At 35.2% G+C, this 22,463-nt stretch overlaps 1 protein-coding gene across 2 annotated transcripts in view; it reads right to left on the minus strand.

Annotated features, from left to right (window-relative positions):
• LOC148308797 (protein groucho-like) overlaps positions 1-22,463 on the minus strand; it is a 273,991-nt gene that overhangs the window by 71,956 nt on the left and 179,572 nt on the right. For both annotated transcript variants that reach the window (XM_088261036.1, XM_088261037.1), the window contains exon 7: positions 1,569-1,788. In XM_088261036.1, coding sequence (XP_088117162.1) covers positions 1,569-1,788 — 220 coding nt within the window. The remainder of the gene's footprint in view (positions 1-1,568; positions 1,789-22,463) is intronic.

Below are 22,463 nucleotides of genomic sequence, written 5' to 3' on the forward strand. Positions count from 1 at the left end.
GTCGCCTTTGAAGATCTCCACATCGCACTTTCAGTGCGGCTGAAATTCATACGAGTTCTCGTGTTTTGTGAAATACTTTCAGGCGAGAGCTTTTTCAGAAAACAGCGGCGGATGGCGCGACGCGAGCTGACGGGGTGAGAACTGTGATCTTGGGATGAAAATGTCGGTGTGACATTGCTGAAAGAAGTTTGCCAGAGCGAAGAATCATACGGTTTGTGTTCATATTTATTTTATCTGAAGAATAAAATACATGAAATATCGTGGTCGGAATTGTAAATCACCGTATTTTACGGTCTATTAACCTTTTCCACTTTTTCTCATAACTGATCAGCTACTCTGATAAAAAATGCGACGTTTTTCTACCATTAAAATAAATATTTTTGTTCCCTAATTTTGGGACACTCTGTCTGGCAATTCGTATGACCATGTAAATTAAGATTAACTGTATTTATCTTAAATAATTTTTGGTAGAATATACTTGGGTGATAGAGAAATCAGTGATTAAAATTATACCTGCGCCGGGCCAGACATTGAGGCTCACGGAGCTGCCTACTAGAATCATACGGGCCAGAATGCCTGGCCTACAGAGTGGTTAGAGTTAACAGAAACACCAGAATTAGAGCAGATGTTAATCTCTTAAATCCTGTAAGAGTCAGTACTAGCATTAGACAGGGCGACAGTCTGAGTCCATTCCTCTTCAATCTTATCATGGATGGGATTGTGGAGGATATTAAAGCACTGCACAAAGGATACAAACTGGGAGAGGAAACCATAGATATTGTTTGCTATGCGAATAACGCTGTAGTATTCACTGAGACTGAGAGGGACCTGCAACTACTCTTGCGCGCATTCATTCTTGCCACTCAAATATACAATATGACTATATCAGCTACAAAGACTAAGAGCATGGTGTTCTCTCGGATCCCGGTGGGATGAAGTGTGACTGTGGATGGCGCCTTAGTAGAATAGGTGGAAAAGTTCAAATATTTGGATGAAGACCTCTGTGGTCAAACGGATCTGCGATGTGAAGTGATGGGGCAAGTAAACAAGGCTGCAGTCATCTCAGAATGTGTCATAAATTCTATATGGAAAAACCCTGACATGAAGATCGGCAGCAAAATTAAAATATATGAAACATGTGTGCGTCCCATCATGACATATGAGATCGAATGCAGAGCGGACACCGCAGTACAATATCAGAAATGAAGACTCTAAGGAGCATATCTGGCAAGAGGCTACGAGATAGAATAAGGAACACCAGGATAAAAGAAATATGCGAGATGGAAGATGTCATTAGGTGGGGAAGACAACGAAGAAGACAATGGTAATGACAATGCGAGAAGATGGACTACATCCAGACTCCCCCACATCGCACTGCACGGCCAATTCCAAGGTAGATCATCATTCAAAAATTCTAACTTTTACATTCTATTTGTTTTGTAAAACGTCCAATTTGATGTGTAAGACGTCCATTAGAGATCAATCAAATCATTCTGTCCTGTAAGATGACTCGAGAGCGCGTGTGAGTATGAGTGAACGACAAGAAGGGAAGGGCGGTGTTGACTCACCGTTGTTGGGCTTGACGTCGTCCAGCTGGCGGTGCATGTCCGGCTTGGGCATGCCCTGCGCGAGCGCGTGGTGCGGGTGCGCGGCCAGCCCGAGCAGCGCGCCCGCGGCGGCCGGCGGCGGCAGCGCGGCGTGCGGCAGCAGCGGCACGGGCACGGGCGGCGCGGGCGCCTGCTGCGCGTGCATCTGCTGCAGCAGGCGGGGCAGGTCGGGACGCTGTTGCTGAAATACGAGAACACAACGTCAGTACACGAGGACATAATCAAATACATGCGGAGCCGATAAACACAACTAAGTTTGGAGCAAGGTTCATGCAATATATTGGCTATACCCAAATCAACCAGCTGCCTCACATATCGCTCACTCCTTTCAACAACGTCATATATAAAAATCATCCATTTTCTGTTATGCATGTTTTCGGAATGCTCAGAAAATGTACTATATCCCAGCAAAAGCGGCATATTTTTAACTTAATATTTACCCGCAACAGAAAGTGTTGTTTTGGCATTTTGAAGAAAAGGTATTGTTTAATTATTTTTTTAATTCTACTAAATATTTTTCAAATGGAGAAAAAACATTCAGGTTTTACCTAAAGAGATCTGTTGCACAGTAAAAAGTTCAATAAGTGACCTTTATATTTATTTTTAATACATTTTATTATATTCTTAAACATTAAAAACGATATCCTGAAAAATCAAGTATTTTGATATTTGACGTTGTTGAAAGGAGTGAGCGATATATAAAATAGAGCCCAGTTAGGAATCCAAAATGAATGAACTGAAAAAATACTTTATAGAAAGATTTTTAATATGCCCAGACTAGGTATTATTTTTATGACGCACATCTATGCGCCCGGGTTCCTGAGAATTAATTTTGAAAAGTACATCCGTGAACCCGGATTCAAAACGATCTTTATTTAAAATATAATTAAAGGACGAAATGATTAAGCGTTATGAATAATTAAGCGTTAAATTAATTTATTTATCCGTTTTTCCGGAAAAAATACGACCAAAGAAAAATTTCGGATATTACAAAAAAAATACGGTAAGGTCCGCTTACATTTTCTGAATTACAAAATGTGCGCGGGCTCTTTCTTTTAAATACGAAATCAAATGAAAAAGAAATAGGGCGAGGGCAATATTTACAAACTTTGTAATGTAAACCCAAAAAATAAATAAATGAAAACGAGTATTTTCTTTTGATAAAACAAACAACATTGAGGGGTTGAATTCTGTTTACAAAACAATCTTTGAAAGTCATCAGTTACCAATTTAAACATTCTGTTACCACAAACCAACAAGAACTTTCGACCTCTAGAAAAATAAATAAATATTATTAATTTTAAATGAAAACGAAGTGAATTTTGATAAGGCTACGAAAATAACCAATATCAAAAAAGGGGATAAAGGGTAATAATTAATATATTTTTTTGAGAAATAAAAAGACTTTGTTTTTTGATTCACTCACATTTTTATTAACAACCAACTAGTTTCGGCAACAACCTGTTGCCCTCTTCAGTGTTTAATTTATGACAAAACTAGTCATAAATTAAACCCTGAAGAGGGCAACAGGTTGTTGCCGAAACTAGTTGATTGTTAATAAAAATGTGAGTGGATCAAAAAACAAAGTCTTTTTATTTCTCAAAATAATATATCAATATGATCCACAAAGTAAATGCTTTCGATACGACCAAAAAAATGTTGTGAACAAAATAATTTAGTTAAATAATAGGAAAAGAAATTAAATCATGTTTTCAGACGTCTCAAAGTAAGTATGTGAAATAATCCAGATAATTTCCTCATTTCTTAATTTGTCTCTTAGGTTTATGCCAGGCATGGATCATTCCAACATTTCTTTTTGTAAGAGACAGACTAAAGTGACGATGGAGAGAAAATGTTGCGAGACAAGACCCCACAAGATGAACCCCAAAAGTTTAAAGATGGAGACCTTGGGAGAACATAAGAGGTGTCGGAAGACCTGCACTGGAAGAGAGTCGCGTCCAACAGAGAACTGTGAAAGTCCAAGAGGGAGGGTTTTGTTCAAGAAGGAAGCTGAAGTAAGAAGTAAGTATGAAGGCCTTTAAAAATATGGTCCGATGACATAGTCACTGTGGGGGGTAAAAACTGGCTGGAAGCAGCAACCAACCGAATAAAATGGAAGGATACTAAGAGGCCTATATCCAGCAGTGGAGGACAGAGGGCTAAAGAAGAAGAACTGTGACACATAATGGTTAAAGCGTTGACAAAATAGAAGGATACAAGAGGCCTATATCCAGCAGTGGATAGAGGGCTAATGAAGAAGAGCCATGGTCTCTAATGCATATGTAGTCACAAAATGATCATGGCGTTGAAAATATGGAGTGATACGGAAAATGCCTATATCCAGCAGAGGGCGACAGAGGGCTTAAGAAAAAGAAGGATAAGGAGTGCGATGGTCTCTAATGCATATGTAGTCACAAAATGATCATGGCGTTGAAAATATGGAGTGATACGGAAAATGCCTATATCCAGCAGTGGAGAACAAAGGGCTAAAGAAGAAAAACCATGGTCTTTAATGCAGATGATGTCACAAAATGATCATAGCGTTGGAAAACCAAGGGATTCTTTATCCAGCTCTGATACATAACCCATTCGCGTTTCGATAGCTGTTCTTACCAGTTGGCATTCCCTCCACGACACGTATCCTCCCCCGGCCGATATTTATCTCCCGAGATGATATTTTATTCACATCGTGATCAGCTGTTCGCTTTCCAAAGATTATCTCGGATAAAAGGTCGCGCGGAATTGTCGACTTCGGAAATTTCGCTAAAATCACTTTTTCGGCGCACAAAGGCTGAATTTTAAATGTACGGGATGTGCCGCGCCCGGAAACTTTTGTTATACATTTATTCAAATCCTGCGATACCATCTGCCAGATTTATTTTATTATTTCGCGTTGCTCCTTAATGTGGCTCCCGCTCAAAATATGCCCGACAGTTCGTATTGTCTGTGTTTTCTTATGTTAGTGGAGCAAACACAAATAGAACAAACTAAAATATTCTAGGCAATTTAAAATATTTTATATTTAACACTCTCCTTATCATCCTTTGTTTACTTTGTAAATACCACTTTGTGTAATACCACTTTTATATCCATTTTTATAACGATGGAATGATTTTCCGAAACCGGTAATGACGAATAAGTTACTTTTATAAGTTAATAAATTATTTTGTGTAATACCACTTTTATAAACACTTATTGATAGCGAGAGAATGACTAAGAAAATATATGTGGCGAATGTGAGAGGGAAAACAGAACGTGGACGACCGAAAAAGACTTGGCACGATCAGATCAATCAGAACCTAAAATCTGGCGGTGTCAAAAGTCTGCATAATCGGAGGGCATGTATGACTAGATGTATGGATGTGAAGGAGGCTAGGAGTGTATGTCAGGACAGAAGAGTGTGGCGTTCCATCCTCTCTGCCTACCCCTGCGGGGAAACGGCGTGATGGTAGTAGTAGTAGTATTCGTGACAGCCGGTTTCGGAAAGTGTTCCATTGACGATGGAATGATTTTCCAAAACCGGTGTGTATAAAAGTGGTATTACATAATGTAAACAAAGGATGATAAGGAGAGTGTTATATTACCATACCACAAAGTTAGCAATGCTTTTAACATACAAAATATATTTACTTTTAATTTTATTTATGTATGTAATACTTGAAAGCGGTCACATCAGGAGTCGAAATAAGGTGCATGATAATGGAATAAACGATATATGTCTGAAAAGACAGAGTGGTGTGGCGTTCTTTCTCTCTGCCTACCATGCGGGGAAACGGCGTGATTTCCCCGCAAGGGTGGGCAGAATGAACACGCCACACCACTCTGTCTTCGCAAACATTCTTCGCCTCTTCCACATTCATGCGTCTCCTCATATATACCCGCCAATTGCTTCGACTCGTGACCCGGCCGCTTTCGGGTATTTGACATGCCTGATCGTGCCATGCTTTCCTCTGCTTCTATTTTAGACTTCATATATACGCGCCGATAATTCCGACTCCTGACGTGACCACTTTCAAGTATTTGAAATACTCGATCAACTTCTAACGCACAAGTCTAAGTTTTAGTCTAAGGTCTAAGGGATTCAATAAAGTATTGATAATTATGGAGTAACAGTGGAAATATATTAACTTATTAATATTGAATACGATAGCATTATATGTTTATATATTTATACATAAATAATAAGATAAACTTTAGTCAATATCAGTCCCGGGTTCGATTCCCAAGGGGGGTAAAATAAGTGATTTTTTCACTGTCATATTTATTCAATATTACCCTGGACTGGTACCTGAAGCGGAGGGCTGATCACCTTTCCTTTATGTGTAAACGATCAAGATAGCACTGCGTTTATATGATGCAGTGCCCTATGCACCATTGGGGTGCGGATAAGGGTTTTATTATTATTATTATTATCAATATCAGAATTAAAAATATCCATAGCTAAAAAATCTGACGTGCTACATTTTTTTCCTTTCGTTTTTGAATTCAGCTGTGCAAAGTGCATAAAGATCAGGTATTTTCGTGCGAGTTCAAAAATAAAAGTTGTAAATTGTTGTCCGCCTCCGTGGTGTAATGGTCAGCGTGTTTAGCTACCGTGCTGGAGGTCCCAGGTTCGATTCCCAGGGGGGGGAGGTGAAAATAAATATTAGTGATTTAACACTGTAATATTTATTTAATATTACCCTGGACTGGTTCCTGAAGCGCAAGAGTGATCACCTTGCCTTCATGTAAGTAATGATCAAGATAACACTGCGTCAATTTGATGCAGTGCCCTATGCACCATTAGGTGCGGATAAGGGTTATAAATATAAATTAATTGTTGGCCAATGTAACGTGTGCGAATACTAGTAATATACACGCGAAGATCGCGCGACGGCACGTGGCTCCGAGACCTCGGCAACAATACGGCTGTCCAAATTTAAAACACAGTAAGGGACATTTTTTGTAGTACGTTTTTTTTTTTGCATTTATGGACTAAGTAGACTCTACTTAGTCCGAAAATGCAAAAAAAATGTACTACAAAAAAAATGTCCCTTACTGTGTTTTAAATTTGGACAGCCGAATAGATTCGTATCGGATTAGGAAACATTGTACAACCACGTAGAAAATTGTGAATTTATAAAACCCACTTTCCATAAACAACTGCCATTTCCCTGCGAGCGGAATACGGAACGAGGAGGTATCAGCACTCCATATTTCTCCGTTCCGCCGGCGCCGTAGGAAATAGCGGATTTGGCATGATTTATTCACAGCCCTCCCGGCGGGGAGGGGGTGTGTTTTTTGGCCGGTGTCTGCCGAGGGCGGGGGCGGGAGGGACGAATATTCAATGAGGAAAAATCCGTGAGAAGAATTCAACTGCTGCGGGCCGACTGACAAATAAATTGAACGGTCATAAAAAAGGAGGAAAAAGAGAGAACGAATTACGCGGCCTTCTGACCCCCGCGCTTGCCCCCTTTCTAATCATTTGTTTATTGGTTTATAGTATACACACACACATCCATCTACCCCCAAGTACGCAACGAAGTCCTGGTTCCAACTCTAATGCATGGAAGTGGAGCATTGAGTTGGAAAAAAATGCATGGAAGTAGACTGAATCCAATCTGAGTGTGATCCCTCAGACGAATGTGCGGCAAAATGACGTATGATATATGTCCGAACGGTGAAATAAGGAAGGAGTGCAAAGCTGAGTTAGGCATTATAGATAAAATTAAGAAAGGTGTGTTGAGATGATTTGAGCATGTGGAACGAATGATTGAGGAAAGAACGGTAGAAAAAAATACGAGGCGAATGAAGTCGATGAAAAAGTGGTATTACACCAAATGAATGATGAATGATGAAGAGAGTGTTATATTACCGTACCACAAAGTTAACATTAATGTACAAAATCTGTGAAAAAAATCATGAATTTGGAAGATGCGAAAATTGTTTGAAAAGACCAATTGGTGTGACGTTTTATTCCCCTGCCTACCCCTGCAGAGAAGCTGTGTGATGGTTAGTAAGATAGTTAGTTGAAACTAATGACTTACGCTGAGTTTAATCTAACAATATGATCCCCTAAGGTAGTATTTAACAAAAAAAGAGGGGTCAGGTAATTAAGAGACTTATCTCTATTTAATGAGGGTTTTAAATATTAAAACAATCATTTTTACTAACGGTCTTAAGAAGTCGTAAAGTTCGCAGCGAAGGGGAGAGGGTAGCGTATTCTCACAAAAGAACCTTTCACGCAAATTAATATAAATTAAAAAGGGGGAAGGCGGCCCGAAAAAGAATTAATAAGAGAGAATGATAAAAAATAACAACGACGCAATCAATTCTCGGCCCCCAAATTTTGAGAGAGCAATTTCAGATTCGGAATCAGCCGAGGGGAGGTCGGGGAGAAATGGGGCGAGCTTTAAGCTCTCGGCGATGAAGCTTATTGAAAAACAGTTGTATTGAAGCGAAACCCACCCTTCGTAAATTTTCGGCGATTCGAATCTCGTTAAGCATATTCCGAGAGACTTTTCTTTATTAAAAAAGCACGAAGAGCCTATTTGAAAACGAGAACTATTTTTAAAGGGTACTTTATTGCTTTCTCGAGTGGATTCGACGCTGATTTATAGAAATGGATTATTAATATCAATTATTTAAATGAGTTTTGTTTAAATTTAAGTTTTACTTAGTAAATACCAGTATTTCTTGAAATCTATTGTGGCACGCGTTTCGATACATTCCGCATCATTTGACTAAATTTCTAAATTAAGTCAAATTACATAAAACATGTCTAAATTTTATAGTTAATTTCTTGGGACGTTGAAGGATAAAGAGGGGGTTGGGAGCTGTTTGTTATTTTTATTTAATATTTTTTTATCAGTGGAAACATGGACAATAGAGTGGAAGCTTTGTCACTGTTAATAATGAATTTATTATTTTTTTATTTATATGAATTTCTATTGTTTCAAACTGTTGCAGTTTACGACTTTTCGTATTATTAGTTTTAGGATTGCTAGGTTTGTGTAGCCATATTTATTTCTATCATTATCTATTAAATTATAAGCAAACTCTAAAAAATATTATTTACTAAACATTATCCATGTTTCCTGATTCTTGTTTTAAATTTTCTGGAAGTCATGCCAATGTATGAACTTCCAATTGTACCTATTTATAATATGCCACTGTTGTCTAATACATTTCGATTAATTTATTGTATACTTTATATCTATTACTATTCTCTCTGCCTACCTCTCCGGAAAGCTGCGTGAAAGCTGTTTTTTTTAAGAACAACTGCACTTTGAGTTTGTCAATGCAAACACAACTAGTTTCAAAACTAGTTGGGTTTACATTAACAAATAAACTCAAACGGAATGATTTACCATGTTTTATTTTTATATTTATATAATCATGTTATTCCACAAAGTTATTTCCAAATCAATAACTAATATTTTTTAAATGTGTGTTGAAAGTAAAAAAAAAAACGTGGAGTGCTGGAATGTTTCTTGTATCCAGTTCTCCCCCATCTTCTTCCATTACTTATATCTAGTACTTTATGCCTTAGGGGAAGCTTATTGAATGAACGCTCTCAAATGGAGTGAACTTCTCCATCCCTTATCTCGAATAGGGGAAGTAAATGGACACATGGCCACTGACGGCGAACCTCAATCATGTATATTTAGAAATAAATATCGTAACGTATTGGTCAAAAAATTTACTAAAAATATCATAATAATAAGTTGAGATGATTTGGACATGTGGAACGTATGAGTGAGGAAAGAACGGTTAAAAAAATTTATGGAGCGAATGTAGTTGGAAAAAGAAGCAGAGGAATACCGAGGAAAACTTGGCACAATCAGGAATGTAAAATACTTGAAAGCGGCCGGGTCAGGGGTCGTAATAATCGTCGAATATGTATGACGAGATGCGTGAATGTGGAAGAGACGAAAAATGTTTGCAAAGACAGAGTGGTGTGGCGTTCGATTCTCTCTGCCTACCCCTGCGAGGAAGCGGCTTGATGGTAAGTTGGTTAGTTAGTTAATAATAATAATAATAATAAATTTGAATAATTTATACAGCGCTATTTTCGTAAAACTCTACCTCAAGGACGCTTTATACAGATGGGGAATATGATATGATGTTGAAAATGAAAGATAAAAAAATATATTAAAGAAAAATGTCGCGAATCGTCTGAGTCTGAAGGGGGGTTAGTGGAGCCGGCGTAATGCAAATCCATCGAAACACGTGTCACAATAGATTTTAAGAAAAAATGGTATTTACCGAGTAAAATTCAAATCGAAAACAATTTTTGTCACACATTTTTATTTCATGTATGACATATAAAATGCAGCAACCCTGCCGCTTCTAGTAAGGAGGGGAAATAGCAGTAGGGGTGATAATAAGAAAAGATTATTTTCAAAATAAAGACGGTTCTTTACTCGGTAGAAAGCTTATATTTTATAAGCCTGAAGGGTTGTCACAATATAATATCTACTTTCATCCATATTTACAGCAAAATGAGGGTGCTGAGGTAAGGCTGAATTGGTAAAAAAAAATCGTTCAATTTACACGTCCAATATTTAATTAGATGCAAATTATAAGTACATACTCAATATATGCTTCATTTATAAATTCTAGGCAACTAGAAATCGCTGAAATGCGAATGCCAAGATGGTCAGCTGGAGTGTCCCTTGAAGACAAAATAAAATGTTTACGCATTCGCGGAAGCCTGGGTGTAGCAGGCATCAATAGTAAGGTAGAGGAAAGGCAATTGATTATGGTGTGGACACATAGGACGCATAGAACCTGATCGTATTGTAAACGAGGTAATTTATACTTTGAAAGACATATAGAAGAAGACCAAAGAATTCATGGATGCTACAGAAATATATTCATGGATGCTACAGAGGGCTGGCCCCAACAGTCTACAAAAACGAAGTTGGGATGGACACAGGAAGAAGATATATAGAAATTAATCATTCAACACCGATCGATATATTGAATATATTTTCAATTCAGTTTTCATAATCCGGAAAAATTCCAGATTACCATATTACGATATTTCAAAGAAATCAACAGATTAAAGCATAGCCACAATTCAATCTAAAATAAGAGTATTGGAATATTTTATTTAAAAAATGTGTCTATACGGCATTTTTCTGTCGAAGGGATGTTAATATTACGAGAGTTGTGAATCCAATATTTCTTTCAAATCTTTAACCCCTATTTGCCATTTCTTGAAGATTCAGGCTCTCGCATCTTTAGAGCGACCCTTGCTTCCGCGGCACCGGATATCACCCCTCATCCACCCTTCTCATCCCCTACTAAAGTGGTTGTTATGGAAAAAGAGAACGAGATACATCAATGTATCATATAATATACACACCGACTATGCTATATATTGACGTTTGTAATTATTAAAAAAAAACATGTTTCATTTTTACAATCCATATTAAAATATACATTTTCTAATCCATATCTGAATCCAGTGCTCTGCATCGTATTGACGAAGTGTTATCTTGATTGCTTCTTACACGAAATAAGTATGATAGTAATCAATCCTGCGTTCTAGGAACCAGCCCAGGGTAATATTAAAATATTAAATAAATATGAGGGTTAAAAATTATTCATATTCATTTTGACCTCCTCTGGGAATCGAACCTTTAGGCCTCCAAACATGGTAGCTCAACGCACTGACCATTACTATATATATATGTGTAAATAAAATACCCAAGAATAGATTTTATTAAATACATTTAGTACCTACCGACCATCACAATTGTGACAGTCGGTAAAGCAGATCTCGCAAATCTACACCAGACGTCGCATGCTTCGCACTGAAAAAAAACAAAAGACCTGAGAAGAAAAATATTTTATTTTGGTGATAAGTGTCATATTATATGTGAATTATAAAAGTTTATTTTAGAATAAACATTAATTGTCGTTTCTTTAATTACAAAGCTAATATTAACCATATTGTAAACCCTATATTATATGTAAGTATTTTGGCTCACACATGCTATGCCTAAAGAACCATAATACATATAATTAATAAAATATTAAAAATGTATCTATTTAGGTACCTAAAATAAAATAATAATAAAAAATGTATTATTTTTATGACATCTCATCAAAGATGAAGAAGAATATGGAAGTCTGGGCATTTCCATATTCTTCTTCATCTTTGATGTGATGTCAAAAAAATAATATGAAAATAACTCCTGTAATTGGAGATAATCCAGATTTTGTGAACAAGTATTTGGACACACTCAAAATGTTGTAAATAAAAAATGTATATATATTTTTTAAGATTGTATTTACACATACATACATATACATATATACTCGTATGTGTGTGTATGTGTGTGAGTGTGAGTGTGTTATTTTTACATTAAGATCCCCAAGCACGTGGTAATAATAATCCCGGAAGCCCAGTTGTAAGAAGGAATATCGAATAAGAAGGGAGTGAAAGCGCAAACAGAGGTTAAATAAAATATTTAGTTCGCGTTCGAGTACTGGTTGCATGTTTCTTGTGCCCTATTACCGGCCGCTAGTGAAGAGTCCAGACCCTCGTTATAGTTTTGGGTCCATTCGCTCGTCCGCCATAAACGGCAGGTGGACCAACCCGCCGGCTGAATAATTGAAGCCCGGGCGAGATTACGCCGCGATCCCACCTTCTGGGCATCTTCCAGAAATGCCCGACAAATGCGCCGACGTATTCCCGTAGATATTCGCGGTGCACTTCGGAGGGAACGAGCGAAAACAAAAAGGTTACTGCTAAACAATTCATCCGCTCCTGTTAACTTTGCAATGAATTACTACTTCATCTTGGAGAGGGAAACCTTTTATTTAATCAAGGAAGAATCAAGCTTTCTGTAGTAATTCAAACTGAAACTTCAACGTTGCCCTTATCCGCACCCCAATGGTGCATAGGGCACTGCATTATATAAACGCAGTGTTATCTTGATCGTTAACACACCAAGGAAAGGTGATCAGCCCTCCGCTTCAGATGCCAGTCCAGTGTTATATCGAATAAATATTAGAGTGAAAAAATCTTATATTTATATAACGGTTACATTATTTTAGTACTCATTTATTTAATGCTACGATTTGTTTAAAAGAAGCTGAGTGAATTTAAACAAAATATACAGTAGTTAAATATTTAGTATTTTACTAAAATTTCCAGGCATTTTCCATAATTACTTTTGAAAAGTTTCAACATCTCAAATGGCTTTCAACAATGGTGTTTTAGTTCTAATGATGATAACAAAAGGCTTCAAATACTCAAAACCCTCAGCTGGAGTTTCCACAAAGTTTTTAAGTATTGTATTGTTTATTTTATAAAAAAAAGTTACGTTCGCAATATTTTGGGTGTGTCCAAATTCTTGTTCACAAACTAGATTATCTCCAATTATAGGAGTTATTTTTCATATTATTTAACATCTCAACATAGATGAAGAAGAATAGATGTCTCAAGTGAAATTCTAGTGATTTAAGCACAATGTTTCGAAATTGGATCATATATATATATAGATCTTCCAAGAATTTGAGTAGTGCGGTTGTCAATCATGGGTAGAATTGAAGAATGTTACGCGTGTGTAAAGTGAGCCTTAAACCAGCCTATGACGGTCGTCTGCCCCGTCAATGCCCAGACTTCCATATTCTTCTTCATCTTTGATGAGATGTCAAATAATAATGAAAAATAACTCCTATAATTGGAGATAATCCAGATTTGTGAACAAGTATTTGGACACACTCAAAATGTTGTGAAGACCTATGTGAATCAATACCTCTTAAATACATACTACAAGGCTTACACCCAGAGGAAGAAGAAGAAGACGTAAGTTGATAAAGAATTAGAATTGACACTAGGTGGTAGATATATATCGCAGAGTGAGGGATAGAATGTGCGGGCATTTAGGATATATACGAATTGGCGTACGTTTCCAGAGATAAAGTGGGGACTAAAAAAGGGTCTCTGGATTACCCAGACTTCCGTGTACCCCCCTCCCGTCCCCCCTTGTGTAAACCCTCCCGGATCCCCTCCCCTGAGGAAGAAAAACCTGAAGAATTGATTCACTCAGACGTAACAGCGGGGCCACTAGAGACTGGATGCTCAAAAATACAAATAAAACGTATGTGTATAGTATAGTCGACCTAATAGTGCGTTTGTTCCGGTTAATCGATACGACAAATTTATATTTCAACTGCTATTCATTTTTTTAATCTATGCGTAACTGGAAAAAGCTATATGTAGATTACTGCTCAACAGTGTTGTTTTTGGCAAATAATGGAAATTCAAATAAATTAGAGATGCATATTATTTTTTGACATCTCATCGAAGATGAAGAAGAATATGGAAGTCTGGGCATTTACGGGGCAGACGACCGTCATAGCCTGGTTAAAGTTATCACTTTACACACGTGTAACATTCACCAATTCTACCCATTATTAACAACCACACTACTCAAATTCTTGGAAGTTCTAAATATTATATGTGTACCAATTTTGAAGCATTGTTCTTGAATCACTAGAACTTTACTAGAGACATCTATTGGTGAGATGTGATTTAAATGTCAGTATATAAATTCTTCTACTATTGCCATCACGCCGTTTCTCTGAAGGGGTAGGCAGAGAGGGATGAACGCTACATTCTTATGTTCTGACATACACTCCTAGCTTTCTTCACCACACTACTCAAATTCTTGGAAGTTCTAAATATTATATGTGTACCAATTTAGAAACCTTGTTCTTGAATCAATAGAACTTCACTAGAGACATCTATTGGTGAGATGAAAAGAAGCTTTTTTATTGAGCAGAAACTATATGTGAGGTCCGAATCCTGGATTATAATCACACACATGAGAAACGCCAGGAAATATCATTTTCATTTTTTATTATTTTAGCTTATAATTTGACCAGTTAATTTATTTACAACATTTTGAGCATGTCCAAATACTTGTTCACAAATTTGGATTAAAAATAACTCCTGTAATTGATTATCCAGATTTGTGAACAAGTATTTGGACACACTAAAAATGTTGTAAATTAGAGATTATTCAAAATAAAGCCATGAGAATAGTACTTAAGAAAAATTGATATAATAATATAGAAAAAATAAGAGAAGAACTCAACTGGTTACCTGTTAAAAAGAGACTAATATATAATATGCTTATCTTTATATGCATATCATTTTTTTTAACGATAAATTACCCGAATATTTTAAGGATAAAATAGTTTCAAACAAAAATTTTCATGAACATAATACTAGAAATAAGAACAGTAACAATTTACGGGAAATTTACTTTTGAAAATGCCATAACTAGGCGAAACAATTGATATTATTTTTTAACAATAAAATATAACTTAGTAGACTCAAATAATCTGTGTTTGATTTAAAAATTAATACATAAATTATGATACAATGATTAAAGAAAACACTTGTTTTTTACCACTTGAGTTTTATTATAGACTACATGTTTCAGAAGTTAAACTTCCATCATTCAGGTCTGTATAGTAACTAAAATATAAAATATAAAATTGTTCTATAAAATATAAATTGTTTTAGTTATTATACAGACCTGAATGATGGAAGTTTAACTTCTGAAACATGTAGTCTATAATAAAACTTAAGTGGTAAAAAACAAGTGTTTTCTTTAATTATTGTAACATGTCTTACCACAAAGTTAATGCCGAAACAATAAATAAAATATAAATTATGATATTTACTTAGTTAAATGACGGTCAAGGTGACTTATTTTCGAAATGCCGACAAGACTGTTGTGTAGGCTGTTAATACCAAGAAAGAAAATGGGTCGATATACACGGGACCCTCCATTCGGATGAATACATTTGCGAATTTAAAACACGCCAAAAAAACATACCGGGGCGAAAGAAAGTTAGGTGAATATTTATGAACTGTAGAGAAAATGGTTGGGAGGCACAAATAAAAGGCGCGAAGAAAGACGGACTACAGCAAACAAAATGAAATGAAAATTTGTCACCTTAAAGAATAATTGTTAACGCATTGTTCTAGATTCGACAAATGGATTCCAAATAACCCAATCAATCACGAAAATGTAAATATTTCAACAGAGAAAAGTGGAACCAGTTCTTAAACTTTTTCGTTTGCATAATTTAAAAGGTAGTTCGTAGCTACTTCCAGTATTAATCAGCATAATATAATATATTTATTGATTTGGCGTTTAATTTGTAGAACTCCATTTTAATTTATGTATTAATTTTGAATCAAACACAGATTTTTTGAGTCTACTAAGTTGTATTTTATAAACAAAAAACACATAAAAAATTATATTGTGACAATTGTTTCGCCTTGTTAGAGCATTATCAAACGAATGTGAAGATCAAATGGACTACGGTCCTTATGTAGCTATACAATTCTAAGTGACAGTTTTAACACGTGCAGCAATAATTTATGGGAGACAACAGTAGCTAATGGAGGATGTAGGTATGTACCCTTATATTTATTTTCTGGGAAAGGAAGAATAGTTATCTTTATACTATATATAATTTTTTTAACGATAAATTACCCAAACATTTTAAGAATAAAATAGTTTCAAACAAAAAAAATATGAACATAGTAATAAAGATAAAATAAGACTGCCATTTTTGAAAAAAAACGAGTCGCAAAATTGTTTAATGCATAAGGGTTTGAAAATGTATGATGCGATGTCTGAATGTATGAATAATGAAAAGAGTCTGAAAGAATTTAAAAATTAATGTTTTGTTCGAAGATGTAAATATATATCGGCTGTCAAAATTTAAAACACAGTAAGGGACATTTTTTTGTAGTACCTTTTTTTGCATTTATGGACTAAGTAGACTCTACTTAGTCCAAAAATGCAAAAAAAACGTACTACAAAAAAAATGTCCCTTACTGTGTTTTAAATTTGGACAGCCGATATGATGTAAATTAAGTGTAAATAATAGTTTGCATTAAATGTAATATAAGCTTACTAATGAAATAAATAAAAAATAAAACGCTGCAATGAAATTTTTGGACTAAGTCAAATCACAACCAAATATTTGTTCACAAATCTGGATTTCTTGACTTAGGAGTTATATTACATTTTTGACTTTTACAGGGCTTTTGGTTAAGTGATCACTTTACATAGGTACGTATAACATTTACCAGTCTAACCTCAATTGATAACCACACTACTGAAATTTTGAACGTCGTAGATATATGATATATCTCAGTGATTGAGTTAAAAGCAGCCATCTATGATTTATTGAATTTAGAAAGATTTTATTTAACAGAGACCCTGTTATTTGCGTGCAAGATCTGAATCCGGATTATTTCACATACTGGAAAACATTTTTTTATGCAGTTTATACATTGACCAATTATGTATTAATTTTAAATCAAACACAGATTATTTGATTCTACTAAGTTGTATTTTATTAACAAAAACACATAAAAAATTACATTGTGACAATTGTTTCGCCATGTTAGGGCATTATCAAACGAATGACAATTGTTTCATGTGTTTTTGTTAATAAAATACAACTTAGTAGACTCAAAAAATCTGTGTTTGATTTTAAATTAATACATAAATTAAAATGGAGCTCTACAAATTAAACGCCAAATCGATAAATAAATTGACCAATTATTTTTATTCATAACAGTTTGAGTGTGTCCAAATACTTTTCCTCAAATTCGAGTGGTTGTTGATAATTGATAGAATAGTAAATGTTACGCATGTATAAGCAATAGGACAGGTCGTTATCCCGGTAAATGCTCAGATTTCCCCATTTTTATGCAGTTATTTTTATTCACAACATTTCGATCGTGACCAAATCATTGATGAAATGGTGAATGTTACACGTGTATACTACTAGCTACTAAACCAGCCTACGAAAGGTCGTTAGCCCTGTGAATACCCAAACTTCCATATTCTTCTTCATCTATGTAAAGATATCAATATCAATTATAGTACGTGTAACAAAAGGTTACTGAAGATATGCGGGTGAAAGCGATAATTTAGCGAGACATTAAAATCAATACGTGTCTGAAGTTTACAAGTCGAGTGTTATCAGATGTCTTCGATAACGGGAGGGGTAAGTGATGCCTATATAACGCGAGGAGATTCGACATGAAAACAAGAGGGCAGACAATTTGGAGGGAAAACGGGGTAAGAAAAAGCGCCAAAGATGTTTCCCGCGCGATCCGAACGGCGAAAATCGCGCTCCATCGAACAAACGACATTATATTTTATTTATTGTGTCGGCATTAACTTTGTGGTAAGACATGTTACAATGATTAAAGAAAACACTTGTTTTTTACCACTTGAGTTTTATTATAGACTACATGTTTCAGAAGTTAAACTTCCATCATTCAGGTCTGTATAGTAGTTATTATACAGACCTGAATGATGGAAGTTTAACTTCTGAAACATGTAGTCTATAATAAAACTCAAGTGGTAAAAAACAAGTGTTTTCTTTAATCATTGAAACGATATTATCAACATAAAAGGGACAGAGTATTAAAGTATCCGTAGCAGTGGCGGGAAGCTAGATAAACCATTTCACAAAGAATTGAATGTCATTTCTAACGAACCGCCTACTGCTTTCTGCTCTCCGCACCTTGATAGAAACAAAATCAATCTTTTATTTAATTAATTTTCTAAGGATTTATGACAAAATTACTGACATCGAACCCGCGAAGCCAGTTTCGCAGTCGATGATTTCTTTTACATATGTATTTTGAAAATACATATTCTATGAATGGAAAGATTGATAAAGATACATAAAGGAGAGTGAATGCTGGGATATTTTAATCAAAACATAATATGAAGGTAAAACCAGATGTCAACATGTGATTTAAGTTTTACTGACATTTCTTGGCGGAACTGTATTTATAATAATAAAATTACAACTATATAATTGCTATTTTACTATGTAAAATGTTAACATATTTATATTAAAATGAACGATTTAAAAATTTTAAAAAAAGCAAATTTGTAACGTGTATACCATACAAATAATTCCCGCAAACAACGCCATGGTCGCCGCTCGTCGCTCGCCACCATCGTGAAATACCCTGCGGTATTTTTACTCCGTGAGAATATTTCCAATATCGCCGGCCAAGTGAGGGCCAAAGACGTAAGGGTGTGGGCAGGGAAGATTGTCGGAAGAGGGTTGATCTAGTGTCTGGGTGGGGGTAGGAGGCCATACCGCCAATAATACGGAACAAGCCGATAAATTCTCGAGCGTCCTTTTTCCATTTGGTTGGGAAAGTTTTTAGATTTTCTGATCGCCGGATGCGGTTGGCTGGTAAATTTTTAATAATCGCTCAAAGGGTAGCAATTTTCCGTCGGTCGATATGCGCCAATCGGCAGGTGATCGTTATTTAATCATTCGCGGACATTATTTATTTTGATAGGCCTCGAAAAAGGCAAGTGCAGTAAAAAAAATAACTGTGACCGTTCGGAAGTAAACGTGACTATCGTTTCGAAGGTAATCTTTTAAAAATATATATATCAATATGTGATAATTAACCTTTCCAGGAGTATAAAAATTGATGTCTGACTTTCTCTGGGGAGTGGGTTTTTTTTAATTAAAAATATATTTTATTAATTATTATTAAGTTAGAAATTAACTAACTAACTAACTAACCATCACGCCGCTTCCCCGCAAGGGTAGGCAGAGATAATAGAACGCCACACCACTCTGTCCTTGCAAACATTCTTCGCCTCTTCCACATTCATGCATCTCCTCATACATACCCGTCGATTGTTTCGAAAATATTACAATGAAAACATATGAAAGAACAAAGCAATCGAAAAACATGAAATCAAAATTGACAGCATTTGCCATAAGCGATGTTAAGTATTTCGTGTGTTGCTGGTACGTTCAACAGATGGCGCTGCCATTACGGTTAAAAAATAAAAAATAAAAAAACACAATTTTACAGGTTACAGGTTAACACTTATCTGACGTGTATACAAACATTCTAAGATGTATTTGAACGCAATGTTCTGTCAAAATTTCAAAGCAATCGGTGAATAATTTAGAAGACTATTGATCATAATAAATTCCTGATCGAAATTCCACATCTATCAAAATTGCAACTAACATACGAAAGGAATCCAACAACAGTGGATATATCGCTCACTCCTTTCAAGAACGTCATAAATCAAAAATCGTCATTTTTCAGTTGTGCATGTTTTCGTAATGCCCAGAAAATGTACTATATCCCAGCAAAAGCGGCATATTTTTAACTTAATATTTACCCGCTACAGGGCATAAAGTGTTGTTTTTGCATTTTGAAGAAGAGGTATTGTTTAATTATTTTTTGAAATATACTAAATATTTTTCAAATGGAGAAAGAACCTTCAGGTTTCACCTAAAAAGATGTGTTGCACAGTAAAAAGTTTAATAAGTGGCTTGATATTTATTTTTAAAACATTGTATTATATTTTTAAACTTTAAAAACGTTCTCCTGAAAAATCAAGTTTTTTGATTTATGACGTTCTTGAAAGGAGTGAGCGATATATGGTATACACATTTTCAAAAAAATGCAATATGGATATAATAATGAGCAGAATGATGAACGTCACATAAGTGCATAATGTGATCACTTATAACAGCCCTAGACTCCTTTCTCTTTATATAACAATCTATTTGTATATCTCATAATATATAAATAGGATTCCTTCAACATGTAAGAATTACTTTATTTATACATGTTATTTATACCTTGTCATTTTTGTTCGCCTCCATAGTGTAATGGTCAGCACGCTCGGCTACCGTTCTGGAGGTCCCGGGTCCGATTCCCAGGGGAGGTCAAATAATTATAAGTGATTTTTTCACTGCAATATTTATTCAATATTACCCTGGAGCGGATGGCTGATCACCTTTCTCTCATGTGTGAACGATCAAGACAACACTGCGCTTATATGACACAGTGCCCTATGCACCATTGGGGTGCGGATAAGGGTTTTATTATTATTATTTATACCTTGCTAGATAGCAGCCCTAGACTCCTATCTCCCTTATACAAAAATCTTTTTTTGTATCTTATAATATTATATAAATAGGATTCCTTCAACATGTAAGAATAACTTTATTTATACATGTTTTTAAAACCTTGCTAGATATCAGCCCTTGACTCCTATCTCCTTAATATAAAAAATCTATTTATATTTCTTATAACATTATATAAATAGGATTCCTTCGACATGTAAGAATAACTTTATTTATACATGTTTTTAAAACCTTGCTAGATATCAGCCCTTGACTCCTATCTCCTTAATATAAAAATCTATTTATATTTCTTATAACATTATATAAATAGGATTCCTTCGACATGTAAGAATAACTTTATTTATACATGTTTTTAAAACCTTGCTAGATATCAGCCCTTGACTCCTATCTCCTTAATATAAAAATCTATTTATATTTCTTATAACATTATATAAATAGGATTCCTTCGACATGTAAGAATAACTTTATTTATACATGTTTTTAAAACCTTGCTAGATATCAGCCCTTGACTCCCATCTCCTTAATATAAAGATCTATTTGTATATCTTATAACATTATATAAATAGGATTCCTTCAACATGTAAGAATTACTTTATTTATCCATGTAATAAATCGTAAAAAAAATGTCTACTCAATCGCGAATTCATCCTTTTGTCGACCGAGAAACATCCCTTCGCGTATTTGGTTTGGTTTCCTCCAGAATCCTATACACACAAATAAGGACGGCTTTCAATAATATCCTTCGAGAGTTCGTCTTTCTGTACTCTGTACGTCTCAATCCTCCCCCCCAGGGGAGCGCGGGGCTAAAAGGCATCCGCAGATAAGTCGGCAGATACACGGCACGGCTCACCCCGACATCCCCCTACCCTAAGAAGGCTGGCCGTACCTAACCCGTGTAAAAGAAAACTCGCAAAGATGGTTACAACTAAAAAAAACCTAAAGAGGATTTGTGTCTTCGCCGTAGCGTGGAAATGGTAAGAGAATTATGTAGGTAAGTGCCTACCTACCACCATATAGAAACGCACATGTATAGACATATATACTTTATAAATATGTGTGGCATACGTCTTGGAAATAAGGGAAAATTAGTCGAAACAATTGTTCATCCATTTATTCAGCATTCACCTTGTAGCATTATTTATCCAAATTTATAATATCACTCACTCCTTTCAAGAACGTCATAAATCAAAAAACTTGATTTTTCAGGAGAACGTTTTTAAAGTTTAAAAATATAACACAATGTATTAAAAAATAAATATCAAGCCACTAATTGAACTTTTTACTATGCAACTGATCTTTTTAAGTAAAACCTGAATATTTTTTCTCCATTTGAAAAATATTTAGTAAATTTAAAAAAAATAATTAAACAATACATTTTCTTCAAAATTCAAAAACAACACTTTCTGCCCTGTAGCGGGTAAATATTAAGTTAAAAATATTGCTGGGATATAGAACATTTTTTGGGCATTCCGAAAACACGCACAGCTGAAAATTGACGATTTTTGATTTATGACATTCTTGAAAGGAGTGAGCGATATGTTTTACTTATTAAATGCCACTTTTTTTTTAATCTTTTGCGACACATGTGACGATGCAGAAGGCATCGATGTTAAAATGGATATTTTTTTCAAATGGTATTTACCAAGACATTACATAAATAATACATAGGAAAAAATGCATGGCTGAGATAAGCATTAGAGAACAATCCAGAAAGGTGTGGTAAGATAGTTTGGACATAATATGCCCAAATATGCCCATAATATGCATATATTATGAAAAAAACGAGTGAAGAAAGAACAGCAAAAACAAATTTATGAAGTGAATTCGGTTGGTAATAGTAGCAGAAGAAGACCGAGGAAAACATGTCAAGATCAAGTATCT

This window comes from Brachycentrus maculatus, unplaced genomic scaffold (genome assembly GCF_059751285.1).
Source record: "Brachycentrus maculatus isolate JH-2025_06_01 unplaced genomic scaffold, ASM5975128v1 h1tg000147l, whole genome shotgun sequence".
In the NCBI taxonomy this organism is placed as follows: domain Eukaryota; kingdom Metazoa; phylum Arthropoda; class Insecta; order Trichoptera; family Brachycentridae; genus Brachycentrus; species Brachycentrus maculatus.